The sequence below is a fragment of the Staurois parvus genome, unplaced genomic scaffold (assembly GCF_062004578.1).
Source record: "Staurois parvus isolate SC_StPar_1 unplaced genomic scaffold, SC_StPar_1.0 ptg001723l, whole genome shotgun sequence".
NCBI lineage: Eukaryota > Metazoa > Chordata > Amphibia > Anura > Ranidae > Staurois > Staurois parvus.
In genome coordinates this window covers 1,060,576-1,081,441 of record NW_028319519.1, presented here as the reverse complement: position 1 = coordinate 1,081,441, position 20,866 = coordinate 1,060,576, and the positions used below count along the sequence as shown (strand labels likewise).

Below are 20,866 nucleotides of genomic sequence, written 5' to 3'. Positions count from 1 at the left end.
GTGGGTGAGAATGTAAGGGTTTGTTCACGAGCTTTGCTCTCTGAAGAGCGACCTGCGTTCGGATCCCTCTTCAGAGAGCATTTGACAGGCGGTGAGGAGGTGTTGTATCGCCTCCCCACTGCCTGCTTTAACCCCTTCAACCCTACACTAGCATGCTGCAACCGCATCCATTGGGTGCCTGCAGAGCGGCCCCCTTCCTGTGACAGTAACGGGGCTGCAAGGCATCCATGACTGGAGGAATGATACAGAGTGACACCTTCCGGAGGAATGATACGGAGTGACACCTTCCGGAGGAATGATACGGAGTGACACCTTCCGGAGGAATGATACGGAGTGACACCTTCCGGAGGAATGATACGGAGTGACACCTTCCGGAGGAATGATACGGAGTGACACCTTCCGGAGGAATGATACGGAGTGACACCTTCCGGAGGAATGATACGGAGTGACACCTTCCGGAGGAATGATACAGAGTGACACCTTCCGAAGAAATGATACAGAGTGACACCTTCCGGAGGAATGATACAGAGTGACACCTTCCGGAGGAATGATACAGAGTGACACCTTCCGGAGGAATGATACAGAGTGACACCTTCCCGGAGGAATGATACAGAGTGACACCTTCCGGAGGAATGATACAGAGTGACACCTTCCAGAGGAATGATACAGAGTGACACCATCAGGAGAAATGATACAGAGTGACACCATCAGGAGAAATGATACAGAGTGACACCATCAGGAGAAATGATACAGAGTGACACCTTCCCGGAGTAATGATACAGAGTGACACCTTCCCAGAGGAATGATACGGAGTGACACCTTCCCAGAGGAATGATACGGAGTGACACCTTCCCAGAGGAATGACACGGAGTGACACCTTCCCAGAGGAATGACACGGAGTGACACCTTCCCAGAGGAATGACACGGAGTGACACCTTCCAGGGGAATGACACAGAGTGACACCTTCCAGGGGAATGACACAGAGTGACACCTTCCAGGGGAATGACACAGAGTGACACCTTCCAGGGGAATGACACAGAGTGACACCTTCCAGGGGAATGACACAGAGTGACACCTTCCAGGGGAATGACACAGAGTGACACCTTCCAGGGGAATGACACAGAGTGACACCTTCCAGAGGAATGACACAGAGTGACACCTTCCAGAGGAATGACACAGAGTGACACCTTCCCAGAGGAATGACACAGAGTGACACCTTCCCAGAGGAATGACACAGAGTGACACCTTCCCAGAGGAATGACACAGAGTGACACCTTCCCAGAGGAATGACACAGAGTGACACCTTCCCAGAGGAATGACACAGAGTGACACCTTCCCAGAGGAATGACACAGAGTGACACCTTCCCAGAGGAATGACACAGAGTGACACCTTCCCAGAGGAATGACACAGAGTGACACCTTCCAGAGGAATGATACAGAGTGACACCTTCCCAGAGGAATGACACAGAGTGACACCTTCCGGAGAAATGATACAGAGTGACACCTTCTGGAGGATTGATACAGAGTGACACCTTCCCGGAGGATTGATACAGAGTGACACCTTCCCGGAGGATTGATACAGAGTGACACCATCCAGAGGAATGACACAGAGTGACACCTTCCAGAGGAATGACACAATTGTGACTTCAGCCCCACATGCTTGCAGTTATGAAAGGATCAGCTTATGCAACTGAGCCCCGCCTGTATGACCATAGAAGGAGGTTCAGCCCTCCCCTCTGTCCACGCCCTCTGCCATACTTGTCCTGTGATTGGCTGGCCCCTGAACCATCATGGCCTGATATAAGGAAGCCTGGGAGTTGCCTGCAGACCTCAGCAGCAAAGGGAGAGATGAGTATGGTGGATCTGGCCAAGGTTGGAGCCATCCTGGTGAAAAATGCCGTCACCGGAGAGGTGAGATCGCTGCACTGCAATCCTGGGGCTTAAAGGGTCACTCCACCCAGAAGTGATATTCCTGTGTCTGTCTCTGCAGAGGTGCACCTCTTATTACAGAGGATTTATATAGCACCAACAGTGTGCGCAGAGCTTTACCTCCTAGCACTTTCTTGTATCTGTGAGATCTCGTTGTCCTCATTGTGAAGGAGCCCCCACCATCCCTGCTCAATGTATTATTTATAGTGGGTGAGAATGTAAGGGTTTGTTCACGAGCTTTGCTCTCTGAAGAGCGATCTGCGTTCGGATCCCTCTTCAGAGAGCATTTGACAGGCGGTGAGGAGGTGTTGTATCGCCTCCCCACTGCCTGCTTTAACCCCTTCAACCCTACACTAGCATGCTGCAACCGCATCCATTGGGTGCCTGCAGAGTGGCCCCCTTCCTGTGACAGTAACGGGGCTGCAAGGCATCCATGACCTATAATCTGCATCCACATCGCAGCGGTAGTGGGCTCCTGCCTCTGGGAATCGCACCGCAGCCTAATAGTCCAGGACTGACTCCACCAGGGGTGGACTGATGACTCATGGGGCCCCCGGGCAATAGGGGATCATGGGGCCCCTGTGTCCTTGCCCAAACTCAAAAAAGCCTATGAAAAAGGTACCAGGGGCATCTCATGGGGCCCCCAACTGACCCCGGGCCCTCGGGCAGTGCCCGAGTTTCCAAATGGTCAGTCCGCCCCTGGACTCCACCTATATATAAAATACCGCTTTTGGGTGGTCTGACCTCTTTGATGATTTACTAATCTCCATCAGGGGGGCCTATGTACAGAAATGTAGATTGTGCTACGCGTCGCTGCGTGAGAGCGGTAATTCCCTAAACCCTGTGGTTACGCCGCGTTTTTACTGCCTCCCCAACCACTTTGCTGTAGCTGCAGAGGCTAGGGCCATCTTAATAGCATCATGGGCCCCTGAGCAAGGTAATGCACTGGGGCCCCTACCAGCCTGCCCCAATTTACTCACATCCTCACAAGAATTAAAGTATAAATAGTTGAATTAAATATATATTTGTTTAGTACTTTCAATCAAACTGATTTTAAACAATAAAAAATACCATAAATCAAAGACAAAGCGACATAAAGGGCACAATATTGGGGGGGGGGGGGGGTCAGGAGGGCCCAATACTGGGATCAGGAGGGCACAGTACAGGGGGGAGTCAGGAGGGCCCAATACTGGGATCAGGGGGGCACGGTACAGGGGGGGAGTCAGGGGGGCACGGTACAGGGGGAGTCAGGGGGGCACAATACTGGGGTCAGGAGGGCACAGTACAGGGGGGGTCAGGAGGGCCCAATACTGGGATCAGGAGGACACAGTACAGGTGGGATCAGGGGGGCACGGTACAGGGGGGGAGTCAGGGGGGCACGGTACAGGGGGAGTCAGGGGGGCACAATACTGGGGTCAGGGGCGCACGGTACAGGGGGAGTCAGGGGGCACAGTACTGGGATTAGGGGGGCACGGTACAGGGGGAGTCGGGGGCACGGTACAGGGGGAGTCGGGGGGGCACAATACTGGGATCAGGAGGGCACAGTACAGGGGGAGTCAGGGGGGCACAATACTGGGGTCAGGAGGGCACAGTACAGGGGGAGTCAGGGGGGCACAATACTGGGGTCAGGAGGGCACAATACAGGTTTGGGGACGCTGCCTGGGACACAACCATCCCAGGACAGCTTAGTAAAAAGTGACTGTCCGGGCAAATCTGGGAGATTTGGCAAGTATGATACAAGATTATCATAGGTCCCCCATGCACCTGGGGCCCCTGTGTAGTGCCCAGAGGTGCCCATGCATTAGGACAGCCCTGGCGGTGGGGGGGCTGTTCAGATGTTGCAGCTACAATATTTGCTCCACAGCCATAGCAAGAACAATACCTTCCGTCACCTTCAGTGGGCGCTGTGCATGGGGCTGCTCTACAAGCACCCCGCAACCGCACACAATGCACGTGGCTGCGCAGCTGGTCCGGGATATAAGGTTGAATATTGATTAGAAGTATGATAAATATTTATAAATATACATATAAACATAAACATTCATTTCATAAATCGGGCGGTGAGGAAGCGATGCAATGCCTCCTCACCGCCTGTCAAATGCTTTCTGAAGAGTGATCTGGATACATATCTCTCTTCAAAAATCAAAGCACACGTGAACGAGCCCTTAAAGCGTCACCGAAGGAAAATATATATATATTTTTTTTTAAGGGGGGGGCGGGGTGTTACTGAAGTTCATTGTCATTTCGCAGGTGCACACAACTTTAAATTTTTTTTTTTTTTTTTATCCCCTGCGCTGCCAACATTAGGGTGACCTCGCCTATCCTTTTATTAGGTCTCAGCAGCTGTGCACTGATATCCCACTGAGATATAAAATATCAAAATAATATTCCTGCAGTGGACACAATTTCAAGGCTTGACGTGTTTGGTATCTATCTGCTCGTTGCAACTTCATCTTTTATACGGTACTGAAAAAATGGGTATTGGATTATGTCTGTGCACTAAAATGAATGTTGGTGTTTTTTTACTGAACATTTGTGCTAATATTGTAAAGCGCTGAACAAATTGTTGGCGCTATAAAAAAAATTGGAACTAGCACTATTTTATTCTCCGGGGTCTTTGCTTTCAGAAAATATATCTATCTTGTATAATATAAAAATGTTGTTTTTAGAACGTGCAAAGAATGTAAAAAATGGCCCCAGCAATGCAAGGGTTAATGGGAGAGGTGCTCTGCTTTACAGAGAGTAGACCCTCCACCCGCATTCACCTCTTGTGGGAGGGGGTGTTGTTGATTGGATGTTTCTTGGGGGGGGGGGGGGGGGTTAATTGTTGTTGTCCCATTCTCCTGCATTCAATCATTGCTGGGGTGTGTAGTGATGATGGTCTGCAGTAACGCAGCTGTTCAGTTGCATCATCCTCCTGCGCCCATCACACCCACAGTGCTGCTGAGGTCGCTCCTCCTGTGCTGACCTCTCTGCGTTTTGATCGCTGTGAAAGGGAACTCTTTTTTAAAGGGACACTTTGCTGATTTGACTTTTAAGGAAATCTTAGGGTCCATGTACACTGCAGCTGATATACTGACATTCAGGAGCTGTTCTGCGTTTTTCAGCAACGAGGTGCGATGTGCAGAATCAGATCGCATAAGGTGTGAATACACAATGCGATCTGATTCTAGTGCGGACCCAAAAAAGGGTCCTGCACGTTTCTGATGCGGTGCGAGCCATACAAAATGTACGGTTCAAATTACACCGCACACAAATCGCATGTGATCTGCAGGGAATGCGGTGCGGTTCCTGTGCGAATCACATGCGATATACCGCACCGCATGAGTGTGAACCCAGCCTTCAAGTAAAAAAGAAGAAAAATCAGTCCAGCAGTGAAGGGGTTAATGCCATGTAAACCTCTGCCCCCCACACCGCACAGATTAAGAGCCCATTCACACTTGTGCGACTTGTCATGTGACTTTGGACCCCAAAGTCACATGACAAGTTGCAACCCATGTTTCCCAATGAGTACCGTTCCTATCTGTGGGACTTCAAGTCGCAGTGACTTAAAAGTAGTTCCTGCACTACTTTGGTCCAAGTAAATTTTTTTTTTTTTTTTTTTTTTTGTGACTTGAGAGCCATATTCAATGTAATCCCTCCAAAGTCACACATGAATGATATACATGTGACTTGTGTGCAACTTTGTACAGCACTGCAAATTGGGCAATGATTTTGTTCTCTTAACTGGGGTCTCCATTTTGGACAACCCCTGTAGAACCCTACTGCAAAGAACTTCTGCGTCTCCCGGCGTCCGGCTTTAGCCACGGTCTCCCGGCGTCCGGCTTTAGCCACGGTCTCCCGGCGTCCGGCTTTAGCCACGGTCTCCCGGCGTCCGGCTTTAGCCACGGTCTCCCGGGGTCCGGCTTTAGCCACGGTCTCCCGGGGTCCGGCTTTAGCCACGGTCTCCCGGGGTCCGGCTTTAGCCACGGTCTCCCGGGGTCCGGCTTTAGCCACGGTCTCCCGGGGTCCGGCTTTAGCCACGGTCTCCCGGCGTGTCCCGCGGTCTCCTGGCGTCTGGCTTTAGCCACCCCCCACGTTTCCTGACTTTTGACAAACATCCAGCCACCCAGGAAGCCGAAATAGCTCAGTTGGGAGAGCGTTAGACTGAAGATCTAAAGGTCCCTGGTTCGATCCCGGGTTTCGGCAGAGACTTTTAATTCAGCAAGAGAAAATATTATTTATTTCTAAATGCAGCCTGGCTTTTATGCAAACAAATTTAAACCATATCTTAACCCCATGCCCCCCCCCCCCCCCAAAACAAGGGAAATTACCTATTGCAGCTTATCTCTGCTTAGATATGGTGGCTGCATTAGTTTCATCCTCGTTGTTCTAGCCCATTATGTATTGTTTTTATGTTGTAGTGAACTGCATCATATTATTATTTTTATTAGTATTGTGCAGCAGTCTGCAGACATCTAGTAGAGGATTTAGGCCACTATAGATTGCCATTTTGTCCTCCCCTCTTGTTTAGTGCTAGTAAGTTCGGTCCTAATGAGACCCTCCTCATTTCTTCCATGTTGCCTCAGCCAGTGTTGCTCATTCGTAGAGACAGGGCTCCGGCTCCTCACACTTCCAAAGACTGGATAAACATCCTCTGTACTGCAGTGCGTTGAAGTACAATTGCGTGTGATCTGACTTCTGTGTCTTATTGAAGCATTAAGATGGTGCCAAGTCAGCAGCTGACCATCCTGTCCAGACAGACCATGTCTAAGGAGGCATGTCAATGCATAATGTGCCATTGGAGAAAACACTCCTCATGTTGAAAGGAACTTATCCAACCCCTTCGGTTGTTCTTCCAGGGGGTTGAAGACCCGGATGAATGCTATGTTGTTCAATGAACAGATGTCTAGCATTTTTCATGATTCTCATACGAGATTCCTTAAGGTTTGGGAACCTTGGATACCTTATTCCTTGCCATCCCTGCCTCCTACTAGTTATGGTCTTCTATAGTCGCTGCCTATGCCAGCCCTGGATCCGTGATCCTTCTAGTTTCCCTTCTTTAATGTTTTCTTTCTGATTCCCTTTTTTGTTTTATATTTTTTTTTTTTTTCCCCTTAGGTCTCACGCACATGGTCGTATCTGGGTATATAGAGTAGATTCTTGGAGTATTTCCCCACTGGGAAGGCCATATGGCTATACTGTATGTGTACAGGTATAAAACTCCAGACACAAATAAAAACAAAGTAGTAAAATAAAACAAATAAACATTAATTTAAAAAAAAATAAAGTAGCATTAAAAAAGCAAACTAATAAAAACAATACGTAATAAACAACAATTAAAAATAAAGAAATACATTTTTATTATTCTTAATCATTTTAGAAAAATGTGTAACATGCTATAATATGTATTCTATTAACCAGACAAAGCGGCTGCATAATTTTTTTTTTTTTTTTTTTTTTTTTAATTTTTCAGGCAGTAGAATTACAGACTCTGTGGAAAGACAGCACGAGCGTCATTTTTTTCTTGCGGAGGTTTGGATGCCAGATCTGCCGCTGGATTGCAAAGGACGTGTCACAGCTAAAGGAATCCATAGATGCCAACCAGATCCGGCTCGTAGGGATCGGCCCAGAAACGGTGGGTCTGCAAGAGTTCCTGGATGGCAAATATTTCGCAGGAGGTAAGTAGTACGGTATGTAGTCAGCAACTAGGAAATGTTGGATCTGCTTGCCACATGGTGAAATTCGAGACCCAGTAACCCCCTTTAGTGATCCACAGCCAATTGCCCAGCTCAAACAATGCCACATGGGGGGGGGGGGGGGAATGACATCAGCACACCAAGACTATCTGGCAAGGAGCTTACACAGGGTTGGGATTCTGTGTGAATGTGTTTGAGATTTTTTTTTTTTAAATTGGCTGTTTGTGTTTGTAGCATTTTTAAAAGGTTGATTAGGAATACATTGTTGCCATTTTCAGATTTTCGAACAGATTTTTTCATATATGTATGTGTGTTTGGGTTTTTTCTTGTTTTTTTTTGTTTTGTTTTGTTTTGTTTTTTTGCAGCTTGGACCAACGTATACATATTTAATATCTGGCCAATCCCTGTTGAAGGGATCGCTGTAGTAGTCACCACTACAGCACTGATGCTTGCTGTCTTCTGGGTCCCATGCTGAGCAGCTATCCTGCGCCTATAGCATTAATGAGCATTTCAGACGTTTTGCAGATGTGTTCAAATAGCATCAGGTGATGCTACTCAAATTCCGTGTTTTTTTTTTTTTTTTTTTTTTTTTTTTTTTAAGCTGAATGCACATTGTGTAATGCAACTGGAAATTTTCTTGATTATTTCCAGAGCTATATCTAGACGAATCAAAGCAGAGTTACAAGGAGTTGGGGTTTAAGAGGTGAGTCTTTGCACGTCTGCAACTTTACAGGACTTTAAATCAGATTAAAAAAAAAAAAATCAGTACATGTAAAAATGTAATATATTGCAGATCACTAAAGTTGGGCATGGGTTATGGACCCAGAAGGGTGCTGTCACTACTGCCCAGTCAACTTCAGCCAGGGCATTTCCCACCCCCCATGCAGCTGTATGTACAGAAATTGGTGGACATGCCCATGACATCATTGACCTAATATAACCTACTTTGGCCAAATTACCATATTAGGTTGATGTCAATGACCTAATGTGATCGTGTAGCCATATTAGGCCAGTGATGTCGTGGACATCCCCGTCCTTTTTGTGTACATGTAGCTGTGGGGCAGGGAATGCCCTGGTTGCAATTGAGTGGGTGGGAGTGACGACTTCCTTCCAGGTCCAGTTCAGACCAAATCCATGCTCATCCTTTGTGATATGCAATGTCATTGACCTAATGTGGCCATCTAGCCTTGTCAATGATGTCATGGGAATCCCCACCCCCTTGTGTATAGACCTCTGCAGGGTCAGGGAATGCCCTGACAGCAGATGATTGGGTAGGAGTGACAGCTTCCTTCTGAGTCTGGTCTGACCCCAAAGCCATGCTCATCCTTAGTGACCTGCAATGTTATTGCCCTAATGAAGTCATGTAGCCATATCAGGTCAATTATGTCATGGCCATCCCCACCTTTTTGAGTAAACCTATCTGTGGGGGTGGGGAATGCCCTTGTCAGTTGATTGGGTGGGAGTGACAGCTTCCTTCCATTTCCAGTTTGAACCCAGTTGATTGGGCAGGAGTGCTGGCTTCCTTCCAGTTCTGGTCCAAGCTAAGTTCAGATCAAACCCATGTTCATCCTTTGTGATCTGCAATGTCATTGACCGAATGTGGTCATGTAGCCATACTAGATCAATCATTGGCATGTCTGTCTTTGTGTACACACAGCTACGGAGGTAGGGAATGTCCTGGCTGCAGTTGATTGGGCAGGACAGCTTCCTTCTTAGCCTGGTCCAACCCTATATTTAGACCAAACCCATTAGATTGCTTTTGGCGCCACTCAAATTGGAGGTGAAAGCACATTATTATTATTTTATTATTGTACAGTAAAGTGCCAATAGTTCGCTCAGCGCTGTACATTACAAAGGGGGACATAACAATACAATGCAAAACATGAGGGGATCGAGGGCCCTGCTCTTTCAAGCTTACAATCTAGGAGGGAGGGGATGGTGGTACAGGAGGAGATAGCTGTGGGGGATGGAGTGGTAGGAAGAGTGGAGGAGGTTGGCAATTTAGCAGGGGGTGGGGTAGGCTTCCCTGAAGAGGTGGGTTTTCAGGGTGCGCCTAAAGGAGAGGAGAGTAGTTGATAATCTGATGGGTTAGGGCAGGGAGTTCCAGAGGGTGGGTGACACCATGGAGAAGTCCTGGAGGCGGGCATGGGAGGAGGAGACCAGGGAACTAGAGAGAAGGAGGTCTTGTGAGGAGCGGAGTGTGCGTGTTGGGCGGTACTTGGATCTTAGGTCGGTGATGTAGTTCGGGGCAGTATGGTGGACGGCTTTGTACGTCAGTGTTAGGATTTTGAATTTGATGCGTTGCGCAATCGGAAGCCAGTGGAGGGATTGGCAGAGGGGGGTGGAGGGATTGGCAGAGGGGGGTGGCGGAGATGGAGCGGTTGTCCCAGAACATAGGATGTAGGCCTGTCCTAATACCAATTCAGAGGGCTAGTCAATGTATTGAGGAAAGGATCACCTCTATTCCCGACCAGCCCAGGTGAATAAACGATAGTGGCCTCGGCCTACATGTCTTCACCAAACCACACACCAAGATGCATTTCACTCACCCATCAGAGCTTAGTCATGAAGTCACACTAAACCCACACTCATCCTTAGTGATCTACAATGCCATTGACCTAATTTGGACATGTAGCCATACTAGGTCAATGATGTCATGGTGTATGCATATCTGCAGGGGCGGGGCATGACCTGGCCACAGTTGTTTATGCGGGAGTGAAGGCCTCCTAGGTCTGGTCTAAACCAAGATCAGACCAAAGCCATGTTTGTCTTCAGTGATCTGCAATGCCATTGACCTAAAGTGGTCATTATTAAGTCAATGATGTCATGGCCATCCCTGCCTCTTTTTGCGTATGCGTATCTGCGGGGCGGAGCATGCCCTGGGCAGGAGTGAAAGCTTCCTTTCAGGTTTGGTCTGAACCCACAGTGAACACTAAAAATGATAAATAATGTGTCTTTGTGACCGCTAGTACCTGCACAGTGTAGTGACTCCTAAAGATACATAATATCCTTTTTATATCAGAATATGGAACTGATGTGGAAAGTATAATTGTAAATATTATATATGCATAAATAAAAAATATACACTCACCAGCCACTTTATTAGGTCCACCTGTTCAATTGCTTAGTAACACAAATTGCTAATCAGCCAATCACATAGCAGCAACTCAATGCATTTAGGCATCTAGATGTAGTGAAGATGATATGCTGAAGTTCAAACTGAACATCAGAATGGGGAAGAAAGGGGATTTAAGTGACTTTGAACGTGGCATGGTTGTTGGTGCCAGACAGGCTGGTCTGAATATTCAAAAACTGCTGATCTACTGGGATTTTCACACACAACCATCTCTAGGGTTTACAGAGACTGGTCCGAAAAAGAGAGTATTCAATAAGTGGCAGTTGTGTGGAGGAATATGCCTTGTTGAGGTCTGAGGAGAATGGGCAGACTGGTTCGAGATGATAGAAAGGCAACAGTAACTCAAACCCTCGTTGCAACCAAGGTATGCGGAATACCATCTCTGAACGCACAACACGTCGAACCTTGAAGCAGATGGGCTACAGCAGCAGAAGACCACACCAGGTGCCAGTGTCCCCATCTTCTGATGGCTCCTTCCAGCAGGATAATGCACCATCTCACAAAGCTGAAAACATCTCCAACTGGTTTCTTTAACATGACAATGAGGTCACTGCACTCCAATGGCCTCCAGTCACGAGATCTCCATCCAATAGAGGACCTTTGGGATGTGGTGGAAGGGGAGATTCGCATCATGGACGTGCAGCTGACAAATCTGCTGCAACTACATGATGCTATCATGTCACTATGGACCAAACTGAGGAATGTTTTCAACACCTTGTCTATCTATGCCATGAAGAATGAAGGCAAAAGGGGGTCCAACCCGGTACCAACAAGGTGGACCTAATACAGTGGCCGGTGAGTATATGATGTAATGTGTCTCTGACGGTGCTGATCTCCGCATCCTGATCTTTCAGATACAATGCGCTTTCTATAGTCCCGGCTGCTCTGGGGAAGAAGGTGCGAGATATCGTCACAAAGGTGAGAAACACGAAAATGTCACAACTTTGTCCATTATTGTAATGTTTTTCACAGGTATATGAGCTGTGCTAATGAATGTCTTCTCGGCTGCTCGAAGTCTGTTTAACCCCTTCATGCCGACATCGCACAAATATACGGCCTCACAACACTGGGCTTTTTTCCGTGGGGCCGCATAGTTGCGTACCTGTTTTTCTGCTGGGAGTGCTTTGCACAACACGCTCCTAGCACAAAGACTGGGGTGTCACTGAGAGCCCCGGGTCCCATTCTAACGATCTGATTCCGGGTCACATGATCGCTGTGGTAGCCCCTGATTGGCTATCACAGTGATCAGTCACTGTATAGCCTGGCCCCTTTTTTTTTTTTTTTCTCAGGAAAGTCCAGGAAGTGATGAAATGCGTCAGACACGTGACGTCTGCCGCTATACCGGAAGTGCAGTTGCAGACATCTTTGAAGTGGGAACATGTGGTTTTTCCCTCTATTGAACTACATCTGAGCAAATCTCTTATGCTGGGAACTGATTACTTCAAATTTTAATTGCCTTATTCATGGAGAGAGAGGAGGTTGGTTTGATAATATAGTTCCTTCACCCATTCTGGCTGATTGAAGTATCCAAAAGTATGGGAGCAATACTCTGCAAACAGATCATCACTCCCAGAGCAATAGCGATTATGCTGATTTTATAATTTGATCATTGGATTATATATATTTATATACAGATTGCTACATTATTTATCACTTTATGGTGGTTGGATTTCATATCTGAATTGTGGATATTTATTTTTATTTAGTTTAGGTATATTTTATTTTTTGGTTGAAGTTATTTTGTGACACTTATTATTGATTGGCGCATTCCTTTTTTCTATTGATTATTTGATCTAGTTTAGTGCCAGGGTAAGTGTTTGGGTCTTTTTTTATTTATTTATTTATTTATTTATTTTTATTTTAAATTGGTGTCAGTGTGTTGTAGGTAAAACCAAAAACAAAATGCGCACTATTTGTTTCTGGGCTGTACTATGGGTGCAAACAACAAATAAGATACACATATATGGTATCGCTGTGATTGTCAAGAGCTGGAAAATGTATTTTGGGTTGTTCTTGGTGATAGGTTATGGTAGTAACAAACAGTTAAGTTTATGTATTATACATGGAGATCCTATCCCCCCCCCCCCCCTTATGTATTATACATGGAGATCATATCCCCCCCCCCCCTTATGTATTATACATTGAGATCATATCCCCCCCTTATGTATTATACATTGAGATCATATCCCCTCCTTATGTATTATACATGGAGATCATATCCCCCTTATGTATTATACATGGAGATCATATCCCCCCCCCTTATGTATTATACATGGAGATCATATCCCCCCCCCTTATGTATTATACATGGTGATCATATCCCCCCTTATGTATTATACATGGAGATCATATCCCCCCTTATGTATTTTACATGGAGATCATATCCCCCCCCTTATGTATTATACATGGAGATCATATCCCCCCTTATGTATTATACATGGAGATCATATCCCCCCTTATGTATTATACATGGAGATCACATCCCCCCTTATGTATTATACATGGAGATCATATCCCCCCTTATGTATTATACATGGAGATCATATCCCCCCTTATGTATTATACATGGAGATCATATCCCCCCCTTATGTATTATACATGGAGATCATATCCCCCCCCTTATGTATTATACATGGAGATCATATCCCCCCCCTTATGTATTATACACGGAGATCATATCCCCCCCTTATGTATTATACACGGAGATCATATCCCCCCCCCTTATGTATTATACATGGAGATCATATCCCCCCCCTTAATCTCCTCTTCTCAAGAGAATACATTCAGTTCTAATCTTTCCTCATAGCTATAGTCTATACCTCTTAATACAAGAGGATTTTGCTCGCTTTAGAACCCGCAGCTTGGCATTGCTGCCATTATTAAGCTTGTGATCTACCAGAACCCCCAGATCCTTCTCCACCATTGACCCCCCCCCCCCAGATCCTTCTCCACTATTAACTCCCCCAGTTGTACCCCCCTAGTTTTGCATGCATATTTTTAGCCCCCAAGTGCAGAACCAGGAGCGGACTGACAACTCATGGGGCCCCCGGGCAATAGGGGATCATGGGACCCCTTTGTCCTTGCGCAAAGTCAAAAAAACTATGAAAAAGGTACCAGGGGCATCTCATGGGGTCCCTACTGACCCCGGGCCCTCGGGCAGTGCCCGAGTTTCCAAATGGTCAGTCCGCCCCTGTGCAGAACCTTACATTTATTAACATTAAACCTCATTGGCCCCATAGTCACCCAATTACACGGAGCATTGAGGTCGGCTTGTAAGTTGGAGACATCCTGTAAGGACGTTATTCCCCGGCACAGCTTGGTGTCATCTGCAAAGACTGAAATGGGATTTATAATCCCCGAACCTATATAGTCTATAAATATATTAAAAGGTAACATCCCAACACTGAACCTTGGGGTACACCACTGACACCCCGAGACCACGCAGAGTATGAATCATTAACCACTACTCTCTGAATACCATCTTTTAGCCAGTTTTCTATCCATTTACATATGGCTTTTTCCAGCCTGTAGACTTTACCTTACACATTAGCTGTGTGTGGGGAACTGTGTCAAACGCTTTTGCAAAATCCAAGTGTACCATGTCCACCGCCACCCCTCTGTCCAAGTGTACCATGTCCACCGCCACCCCTCTGTCCAAGTGTACCATGTCCACCGCCACCCCTCTGTCCAAGTGTACCATGTCCACCGCCACCCCTCTGTCCAAGTGTACCATGTCCACCGCCACCCCTCTGTCCAAGGTTTGTATATATATTAAAAAAATCCCGCCACATCCATGCCAGTCTATGCAGCCTGACTGCAGTCCTCAGCGAGGTAACTTCAGTCACTCTATAGTAAAGGTTTTGCCCGATTTTTAATCTCAAAATAATAATTTTATGTCATTTTTATTTCCCCCAGGCTAACGCAGTTGGGGTCCAGGGCAATTTCAGTGGAGATCTCCTACAGAGCGGTGGGATGCTCATTGTCAGCAAAGGTAAGGAAAAGAGGGGTGTTCTCTCATGACCACATTTAAACAGGTCTAGTGCAAAGCAACCTAGCAGTGCGAGAAGATGCAGATGGAAGCTGCAATTCTCTGCCTCCTTGTTCACATACGGTCTGTTGAGCATTGAAGCTGAATTTACTCTTTAAGCCCGGGTTCACATATATGCAGTGCGGTATATCACATGCGATTTGTGTGCGGTGCGATCTGAGTCATACATTTTGTACGGCTCTATTCGCACCGCACCAAAAAAGGTGCAGGACCCTTTTTAGGTCCACGCTAGAATCGGATCGCGTGAGTATTCACACCCATGCGATCCAATTCTGCACATCGCACCACGTTTTGCTGACTGATTTTGGGGTGTTAACATACAAACCCGCAGCGGTTCGCATGAACGGGGTGCGATTCTGATGCGGTGCAGAATTCACACTCTGCGATTTCCACACCGCATCAGTGTGAACCAGGGCTTGTGCAGCTTCAATCCATGGCTTCTCACACTAGTAGCTCACTTTGTAGCAGAATTATGGCCTAAAAATTTATCCGTAGCCAAACATTTTCATTTTGGATAACGTAGGGAGCATGAAGGCTCGGTTCACACCTCCAGGTTCAACTGAGCGCAGGCACAGCCCCGTGCATCGGTGTGGGGCAGCCCATTCATGTCAATGTGCTGCCTTACACTTGAGAAACGTAGAAGAGAAGTCCCTGACTCTTTTCCAAAGATGTGCCACACCAAATCACATGGAGCCGTGGCATCAAATAATGGCATCCTCGCATGTCTGCTAAAGGGCAGCGTCTCTCTGTGTCTCTGGAAAGCGTGAAATTTTGCATGTTCCTGATACACACAGGTCTGAACCCAGGCTAAGAATTGCCGTGGTGTTTGTTTTGTTTTTTTTTCCTTGTTAGTGGCCATGTTTTGGAAATGTTTCTATACTGCCAGTCCCAGGAAGTTTTACAAATGAGGAAAATATGGCAAAATACATTTAAATAGGAATATTTATTTAAAGTGTCACCAAAGGCAAAACTTCTTTTTTTTTTTATTTTTTTTCATTTTTGGATAGAGTAATGGAGGGTTATAACCCCTGTTGGATTTTTTTTTTTCTTCCTTTGAAGGGATTATAACCCTCACTTACTCTACCCAAAAAAGTGGGGTGTTACCAGAACTAGTGTCCCCATTGGAAGTTTTCCCCTGTTCCTGTTCTGGTGAAAATCCAAAATTTGGGATTTCCCCTTTTCATTGCCCATGATAATAGTAAACAGGACAAATAGAGAGGGTGAATCAGACTAACTGGAGCACAGACTGCAAAAAAAAATAAAACCTGACGGGTTCTATCCATACAGTATGGGTAGAATTGTCTGTCCTGCAGTGCCGGGGTCCTGATTTCAAGTTCCACTAGGAATGTGTACATTGAAATTTGAATGTCTTCCCACATTTGCTTGACCTGTTTGGTTTCCTTTCACAATAAAAAAAAAAAAAAAAAATGCTGCATGCATCATATTTTCCGACCGGCCCTATAGTGGGCATGAGTGGAGATTAGATTGTAAGCTCTTCTGAGGAAGGGACAGGACTGATGTGAATGGCGCACAGGATTAGTAAGCACAGCAAAATATTTTAACACCTGATTTATGAACACCGGATCTTCCTAGCAGAGCGTTCCTGCGTACTCCTGCATGAAATTCTGACTAGTAACGTGTGGGTTTTTTTTTTTTTTTTTTTTTTTTTTTTGCCCCTGATCTATACACAGTGCTAGTTTACTGATATTTATGCACCTGTGTGTATGCAGTAGGCTGTATTCAGATCAGTAGGAAAAAAGTCTGAACACATTTTCGGCAGCCATGTGCAGCAGCCTCAAATAGGGGAAATGCAAACTATAGGGCAATTGACAAGCACAATGAGGCACTACCCAAAAGTAGCCACTAGGTGGCGACAAAGCAGCATCATCTGAAAGATTTGGAGCCTTTATTTAAAATCAATTATTGATAGGCTGCCGATTTTAACCCTTGCTGTATCAGATCTGCTTTTGTTGTTTTGTTTTGTTTACCCAGAATGCACCATAGGTAACTTATTTTTTTTCTATCATTGTCGTTCTAGGTGGAGAGAAAGTGATCCTTCACTTTGTTCAGGACTCTCCCGGTGACTATGTTCCTCTGGACACCCTGGTCACAACTCTGGGGATTACCGCCGATGTGACCCCCAGTCAACGCCCTCAGGTGAGAAACCACCATGTGACAGCACATCTTTAGACGTATAAAATAACTGTTTGTCAGATGTACTGTAGGTGTGTGACTATACATCCCAACCACGGCACCACCTGCCTGGAGTTTGCATGTTTTCCCTGTGACTGCGTGGGTTTCCTCTGGGTACTCCAGTTTCCTCCCACACTTCAAAGACATGCTGGTAGGTTAATTGGCTCCTGTCTAAATTTTCCCTAGTATGTGTATGTATGAATGTGAGTTAGGGACCTTAGATTGTACACTCCTCGGGGGCGGGGACTAATGTGAATGTACAATATATATGTAAAGCGCTGCGTAAATTGACGGCGCTATATAAGCACCTGAAATAAAAAAAAAATAATACATCCCACCTCTAGAATTTATATCCAAAAAGCATGTAGGTAAGGGGACACACCCCTGCCATGCCCATCATCATCATACTCTATTCTATTCAAGTATGTATTCTGAACTCGGTCCCTTCTATTCTCAGACTCCTCCAAATCTAAAAAAAATCTTTTTTTTTTTTTTTAATTTGCTGCCAATGATTGACTTCCTGTTAGAAGATGGCTACATTCATTCTTCGTAGTCCCACTGTGTCTAGGAATGTAGCCACCCTCTCTTGTTTAGATGGACTCTGGAAGGTGCGGTCATGTGCACTGCTCTATGAACACTGCAACGAAGGTACACTGCTTGTTCCCAAAAAAAAAGGGAGGTGAGGGGAAAAGAGAATTTTGGGAGCTCATGCAGTTAATCAATAGGAAACAATTTAATGTAAAATAGATTACAGGGTCATTAAAGGAGAAGTTCACCTTTTTCACAAAAAGAGAAAAGGTGAGCTGACCCCAAATATTCTGTCCGCAGATCTCTTTAAACACTGTGGCTATGATCCCCTGTGCTGCCAATACATAGGTGAACGTATTCAACCAGTCCAACCCCACCCATCCCTGGTCTATAGGCAAATGATGGCCAGGTACCACACTCACCGTTCTAGTTGGACATCATATGACTTCCTCCTGGAATGTGCCTCGCGCGCCAAATGGAACACGCTGCAGCGTGATCTGTCACCTACAGTGTTCAATGAATGACCAATTAGTGTACCGGGTGCTGCTGGTACCATGTGATCACAGCAGATCACATGACAATTGTACATAATGGATGGCATTCGTTCCTGCCATCCATCGTGTACTATTGATCTGTGATTGGTCACAGTGAACACATGGTACAGGGCCCAATCACGGCCCATCTGTACCATGTGAGTAGCTGTGTCCAATCACAGCTAACCACAATGGTAAACTCTGAATCCATTTCATTCAGTGAAAATGGTTGCTTATACTAATAAAATTCACTAGTATAAGCAATCGCAGCGTGTTAAAAAAAAAAAAATAAATAAAATCCTGATCACTTCCCCAGAATAGTGCAATGTTACTATGGTAACACTGTATTGCTCTTGTCACGGTGTGTTTAAAAACAAAAAAAATGTAAAATTAAAATTCGTGTTTTTTTTTTTTTTTTTTTTCATACTGTCACCAGTCGGTGTCCCCGATCACCGCCACACCAGTTATAGGATGACGCTGTACTGCACTGGTGACAGCATGTGAGGGGGGAAAAAAAAATATATTTTCTATTTCTTCATTTTACAAAAAAAGTGACGAAAAAAATTACAACTCCACCATGCCTCTTACTAAATACCTCCAGACTGTCTAATTTTGAAAAAAGGGGTCATTTGGGGTATTTGTACTGTCCTGGTGTTTTTCGGGCCTCAAGACATTAGATCAGTGCCATCAGTACAAATCGGATATATATCTCGTAGTTTGGACTCTATAGCTTTCCTACAGCCTAAATAATAAACACTGATTTGGGTTATTTTCACCAAAGAAATGTAGCAGAATATATTTTGGCCTACATTTTATGAAGAAAGATTTATATTTTTTTCAAAAATGTTCTGTCTTTTTCTAGTTTATTTAGCAAAAAATAACACCACCAAAAGAGAGCTCCATTTCTAAATTTCTAAAAATGTCTTATGGGTACAGTGTTGCATGACCGTGCAATTGTCATCTGAAAGCGTGACCGCGCTGAAAACTGGCCTGGGCAGGAAGAGGGTGAAGGTGCCCGGTATTGAAATGGTTAACCAGTTCCCTACCGCACTATAGCCGAAGGATGGCTACAGCGCGGTTGCCTGGTTCTGGGACAATGTCCATGGACGTCATTCCAGAACACGGTGCCAGTGATCGCGGTGTCCTACGGACACAGCTGATCATGGGATACAGCAAACGGCCAATCACAGTGACCTTTTTACCACGTGATCAGCTGTGTCCAATGACACAGCAGATCACGGAGTAAATACAGTTGCCGGTTATCGGCTGCACTTTCCTTACTGTCACAGCATGAGGAAAGTACTGCCGATAACCGGCAATTTTCAGAGAAGTGATCGGCACCGATCATCAGGGCACTGATGATCTGTGCCCATCAGTGCTGCCAAATTGTGTCTTGCAGTGCCACTCACCTGTGCAATGCAGTGCCACTCATCGGTTCTGCCCATCAGTGTTGCCTATCAGTGCGGCCTCATCAACGCACATCAGTGAAGCAGAACAATTACCTGTATGAAAAATTTTATAATAGAAACAAACTTTTTTTGCTCTCTTTTTGCTCATAGTGCAAAAAATAAAACCCCCAGTCGCGATTAAATACCACCAAAAGAAAGCTTTGTGTGAACAAAATGATAAAAATGTCATATGAGTAGTGTTGCATGACCGCGCAATTGTCATTCAAAGTGCAACTGCGCTGAAAGCTGAAAATTGGCCTGGGCAGGAAGGGGGTATAAGTGCCCGGTAGGCGAGGGGTTAAGTAGTGAATGTGTATCCATCTTGTATTTGGAAAAATCTAGATGGCGTTTGGTGTCGCTTCAATATATGGGTAGTGCTTTATATTAGGACTACAATGACACCATACTTGATCCTGCCTCATTCATATACACTTTTGGCAGAATTTTTTTTAATACAACTTCCTTTGCTTTCAGTGTAACGATGATGTTTGCACCAGATGAAGAAATCAAGGCGAGATGCAGGATGTTCCGGGTGGTTTTTGTTTTCATTTTGGACTTTGCACTGATTGGTGATTTCAGTACAAGTGATTTTAGCTGAAGTAACTCACTGAATTATTATTTTATTTAATATTATAGCCATGTTTGGACTTTTTTTTTTTTTTTTTTTTTTTTTTCTCCCATGGCTGGTTCCCTCCAAGTACAAGCCCTCTCTTCCCAGCTCGATGTTCACTTCTACCGCACTCCTTTTTGTCTTTGGTCCTAATTCATTTCAATTTGCTCATTTCTAATAACCTTTCACACAGTACATTTTTATATGCAACATCTTTCTGTGTCTTTGTATTATTTTAGTAATTAACTTGTTTCTTGGACCTTCAGCCCAATTTACTTCTAAAACTGCTCATACGCTGTTGGTCCAGAAGAAGGAAAAACAAACACTTAAGAGGTGCAGCTGCTGGTACCTCCTCAGTGTGGAGGAAAGTCATTGACGCTGTGATGGGTAGTCTGGGCAAATACCTGGGTAGTCAGAAATATATTCTGATCAGCTAGGACAGTGGTTTCCAAACTACGTTGCCTTTACCCAGCCCTGGCTGCTGCCATTTGCCCCACTGACCCTGGCGAAGGGGGTGCTGCCATTTGCCCCACTGACCCTGGCGAAGGGGGTGCTGCCATTTGCCCCACTGACCCTGGCGAAGGGGGTGCTGCCATTTGCCCCACTGACCCTGGCGAAGGGGGTGCTGCCATTTGCCCCACTGACCCTGGCGAAGGGGGTGCTGCCATTTGCCCCACTGACCCTGGCGAAGGGGGTGCTGCCATTTGCCCCACTGACCCTGGCGAAGGGGGTGCTGCCATTTGCCCCACTGACCCTGGCGAAG

At 45.7% G+C, this 20,866-nt stretch overlaps 1 protein-coding gene and 1 non-coding gene across 2 annotated transcripts; both read left to right on the top strand.

Moving 5' to 3' along the window:
* The first annotated feature begins 1,760 nt into the window (after positions 1-1,760).
* Positions 1,761-20,317, top strand: PRXL2B (peroxiredoxin like 2B). Its single transcript, XM_089663582.1, has 7 exons — positions 1,761-1,911; positions 7,385-7,589; positions 8,259-8,310; positions 11,598-11,661; positions 14,659-14,734; positions 16,830-16,948; positions 19,968-20,317. Exons 1-7 carry the CDS (start codon positions 1,849-1,851, stop codon positions 19,992-19,994), a joined length of 606 nt encoding a protein of 201 aa, XP_089519708.1. The 5' UTR covers positions 1,761-1,848; the 3' UTR covers positions 19,995-20,317.
* Positions 6,045-6,117, top strand: TRNAF-GAA (transfer RNA phenylalanine (anticodon GAA)). Its single transcript has one exon. It is a non-coding gene; the product is annotated as a tRNA-Phe (tRNA).
* Positions 20,318-20,866: the final 549 nt, after the last annotated feature.

Coding starts and splice junctions, on each gene's coding strand:
- PRXL2B (XM_089663582.1), top strand. CDS start 1,849: ATGAGTATGGTGGATCTGGCCAAGGTTGGAGCCATCCTGGTGAAAAAT. Junction 8,311..11,597: donor AAGGAGTTGGGGTTTAAGAG/GTGAGTCTTTGC, acceptor CTGATCTTTCAG/ATACAATGCGCTTTCTATAG. Junction 14,735..16,829: donor GATGCTCATTGTCAGCAAAG/GTAAGGAAAAGA, acceptor TTGTCGTTCTAG/GTGGAGAGAAAGTGATCCTT.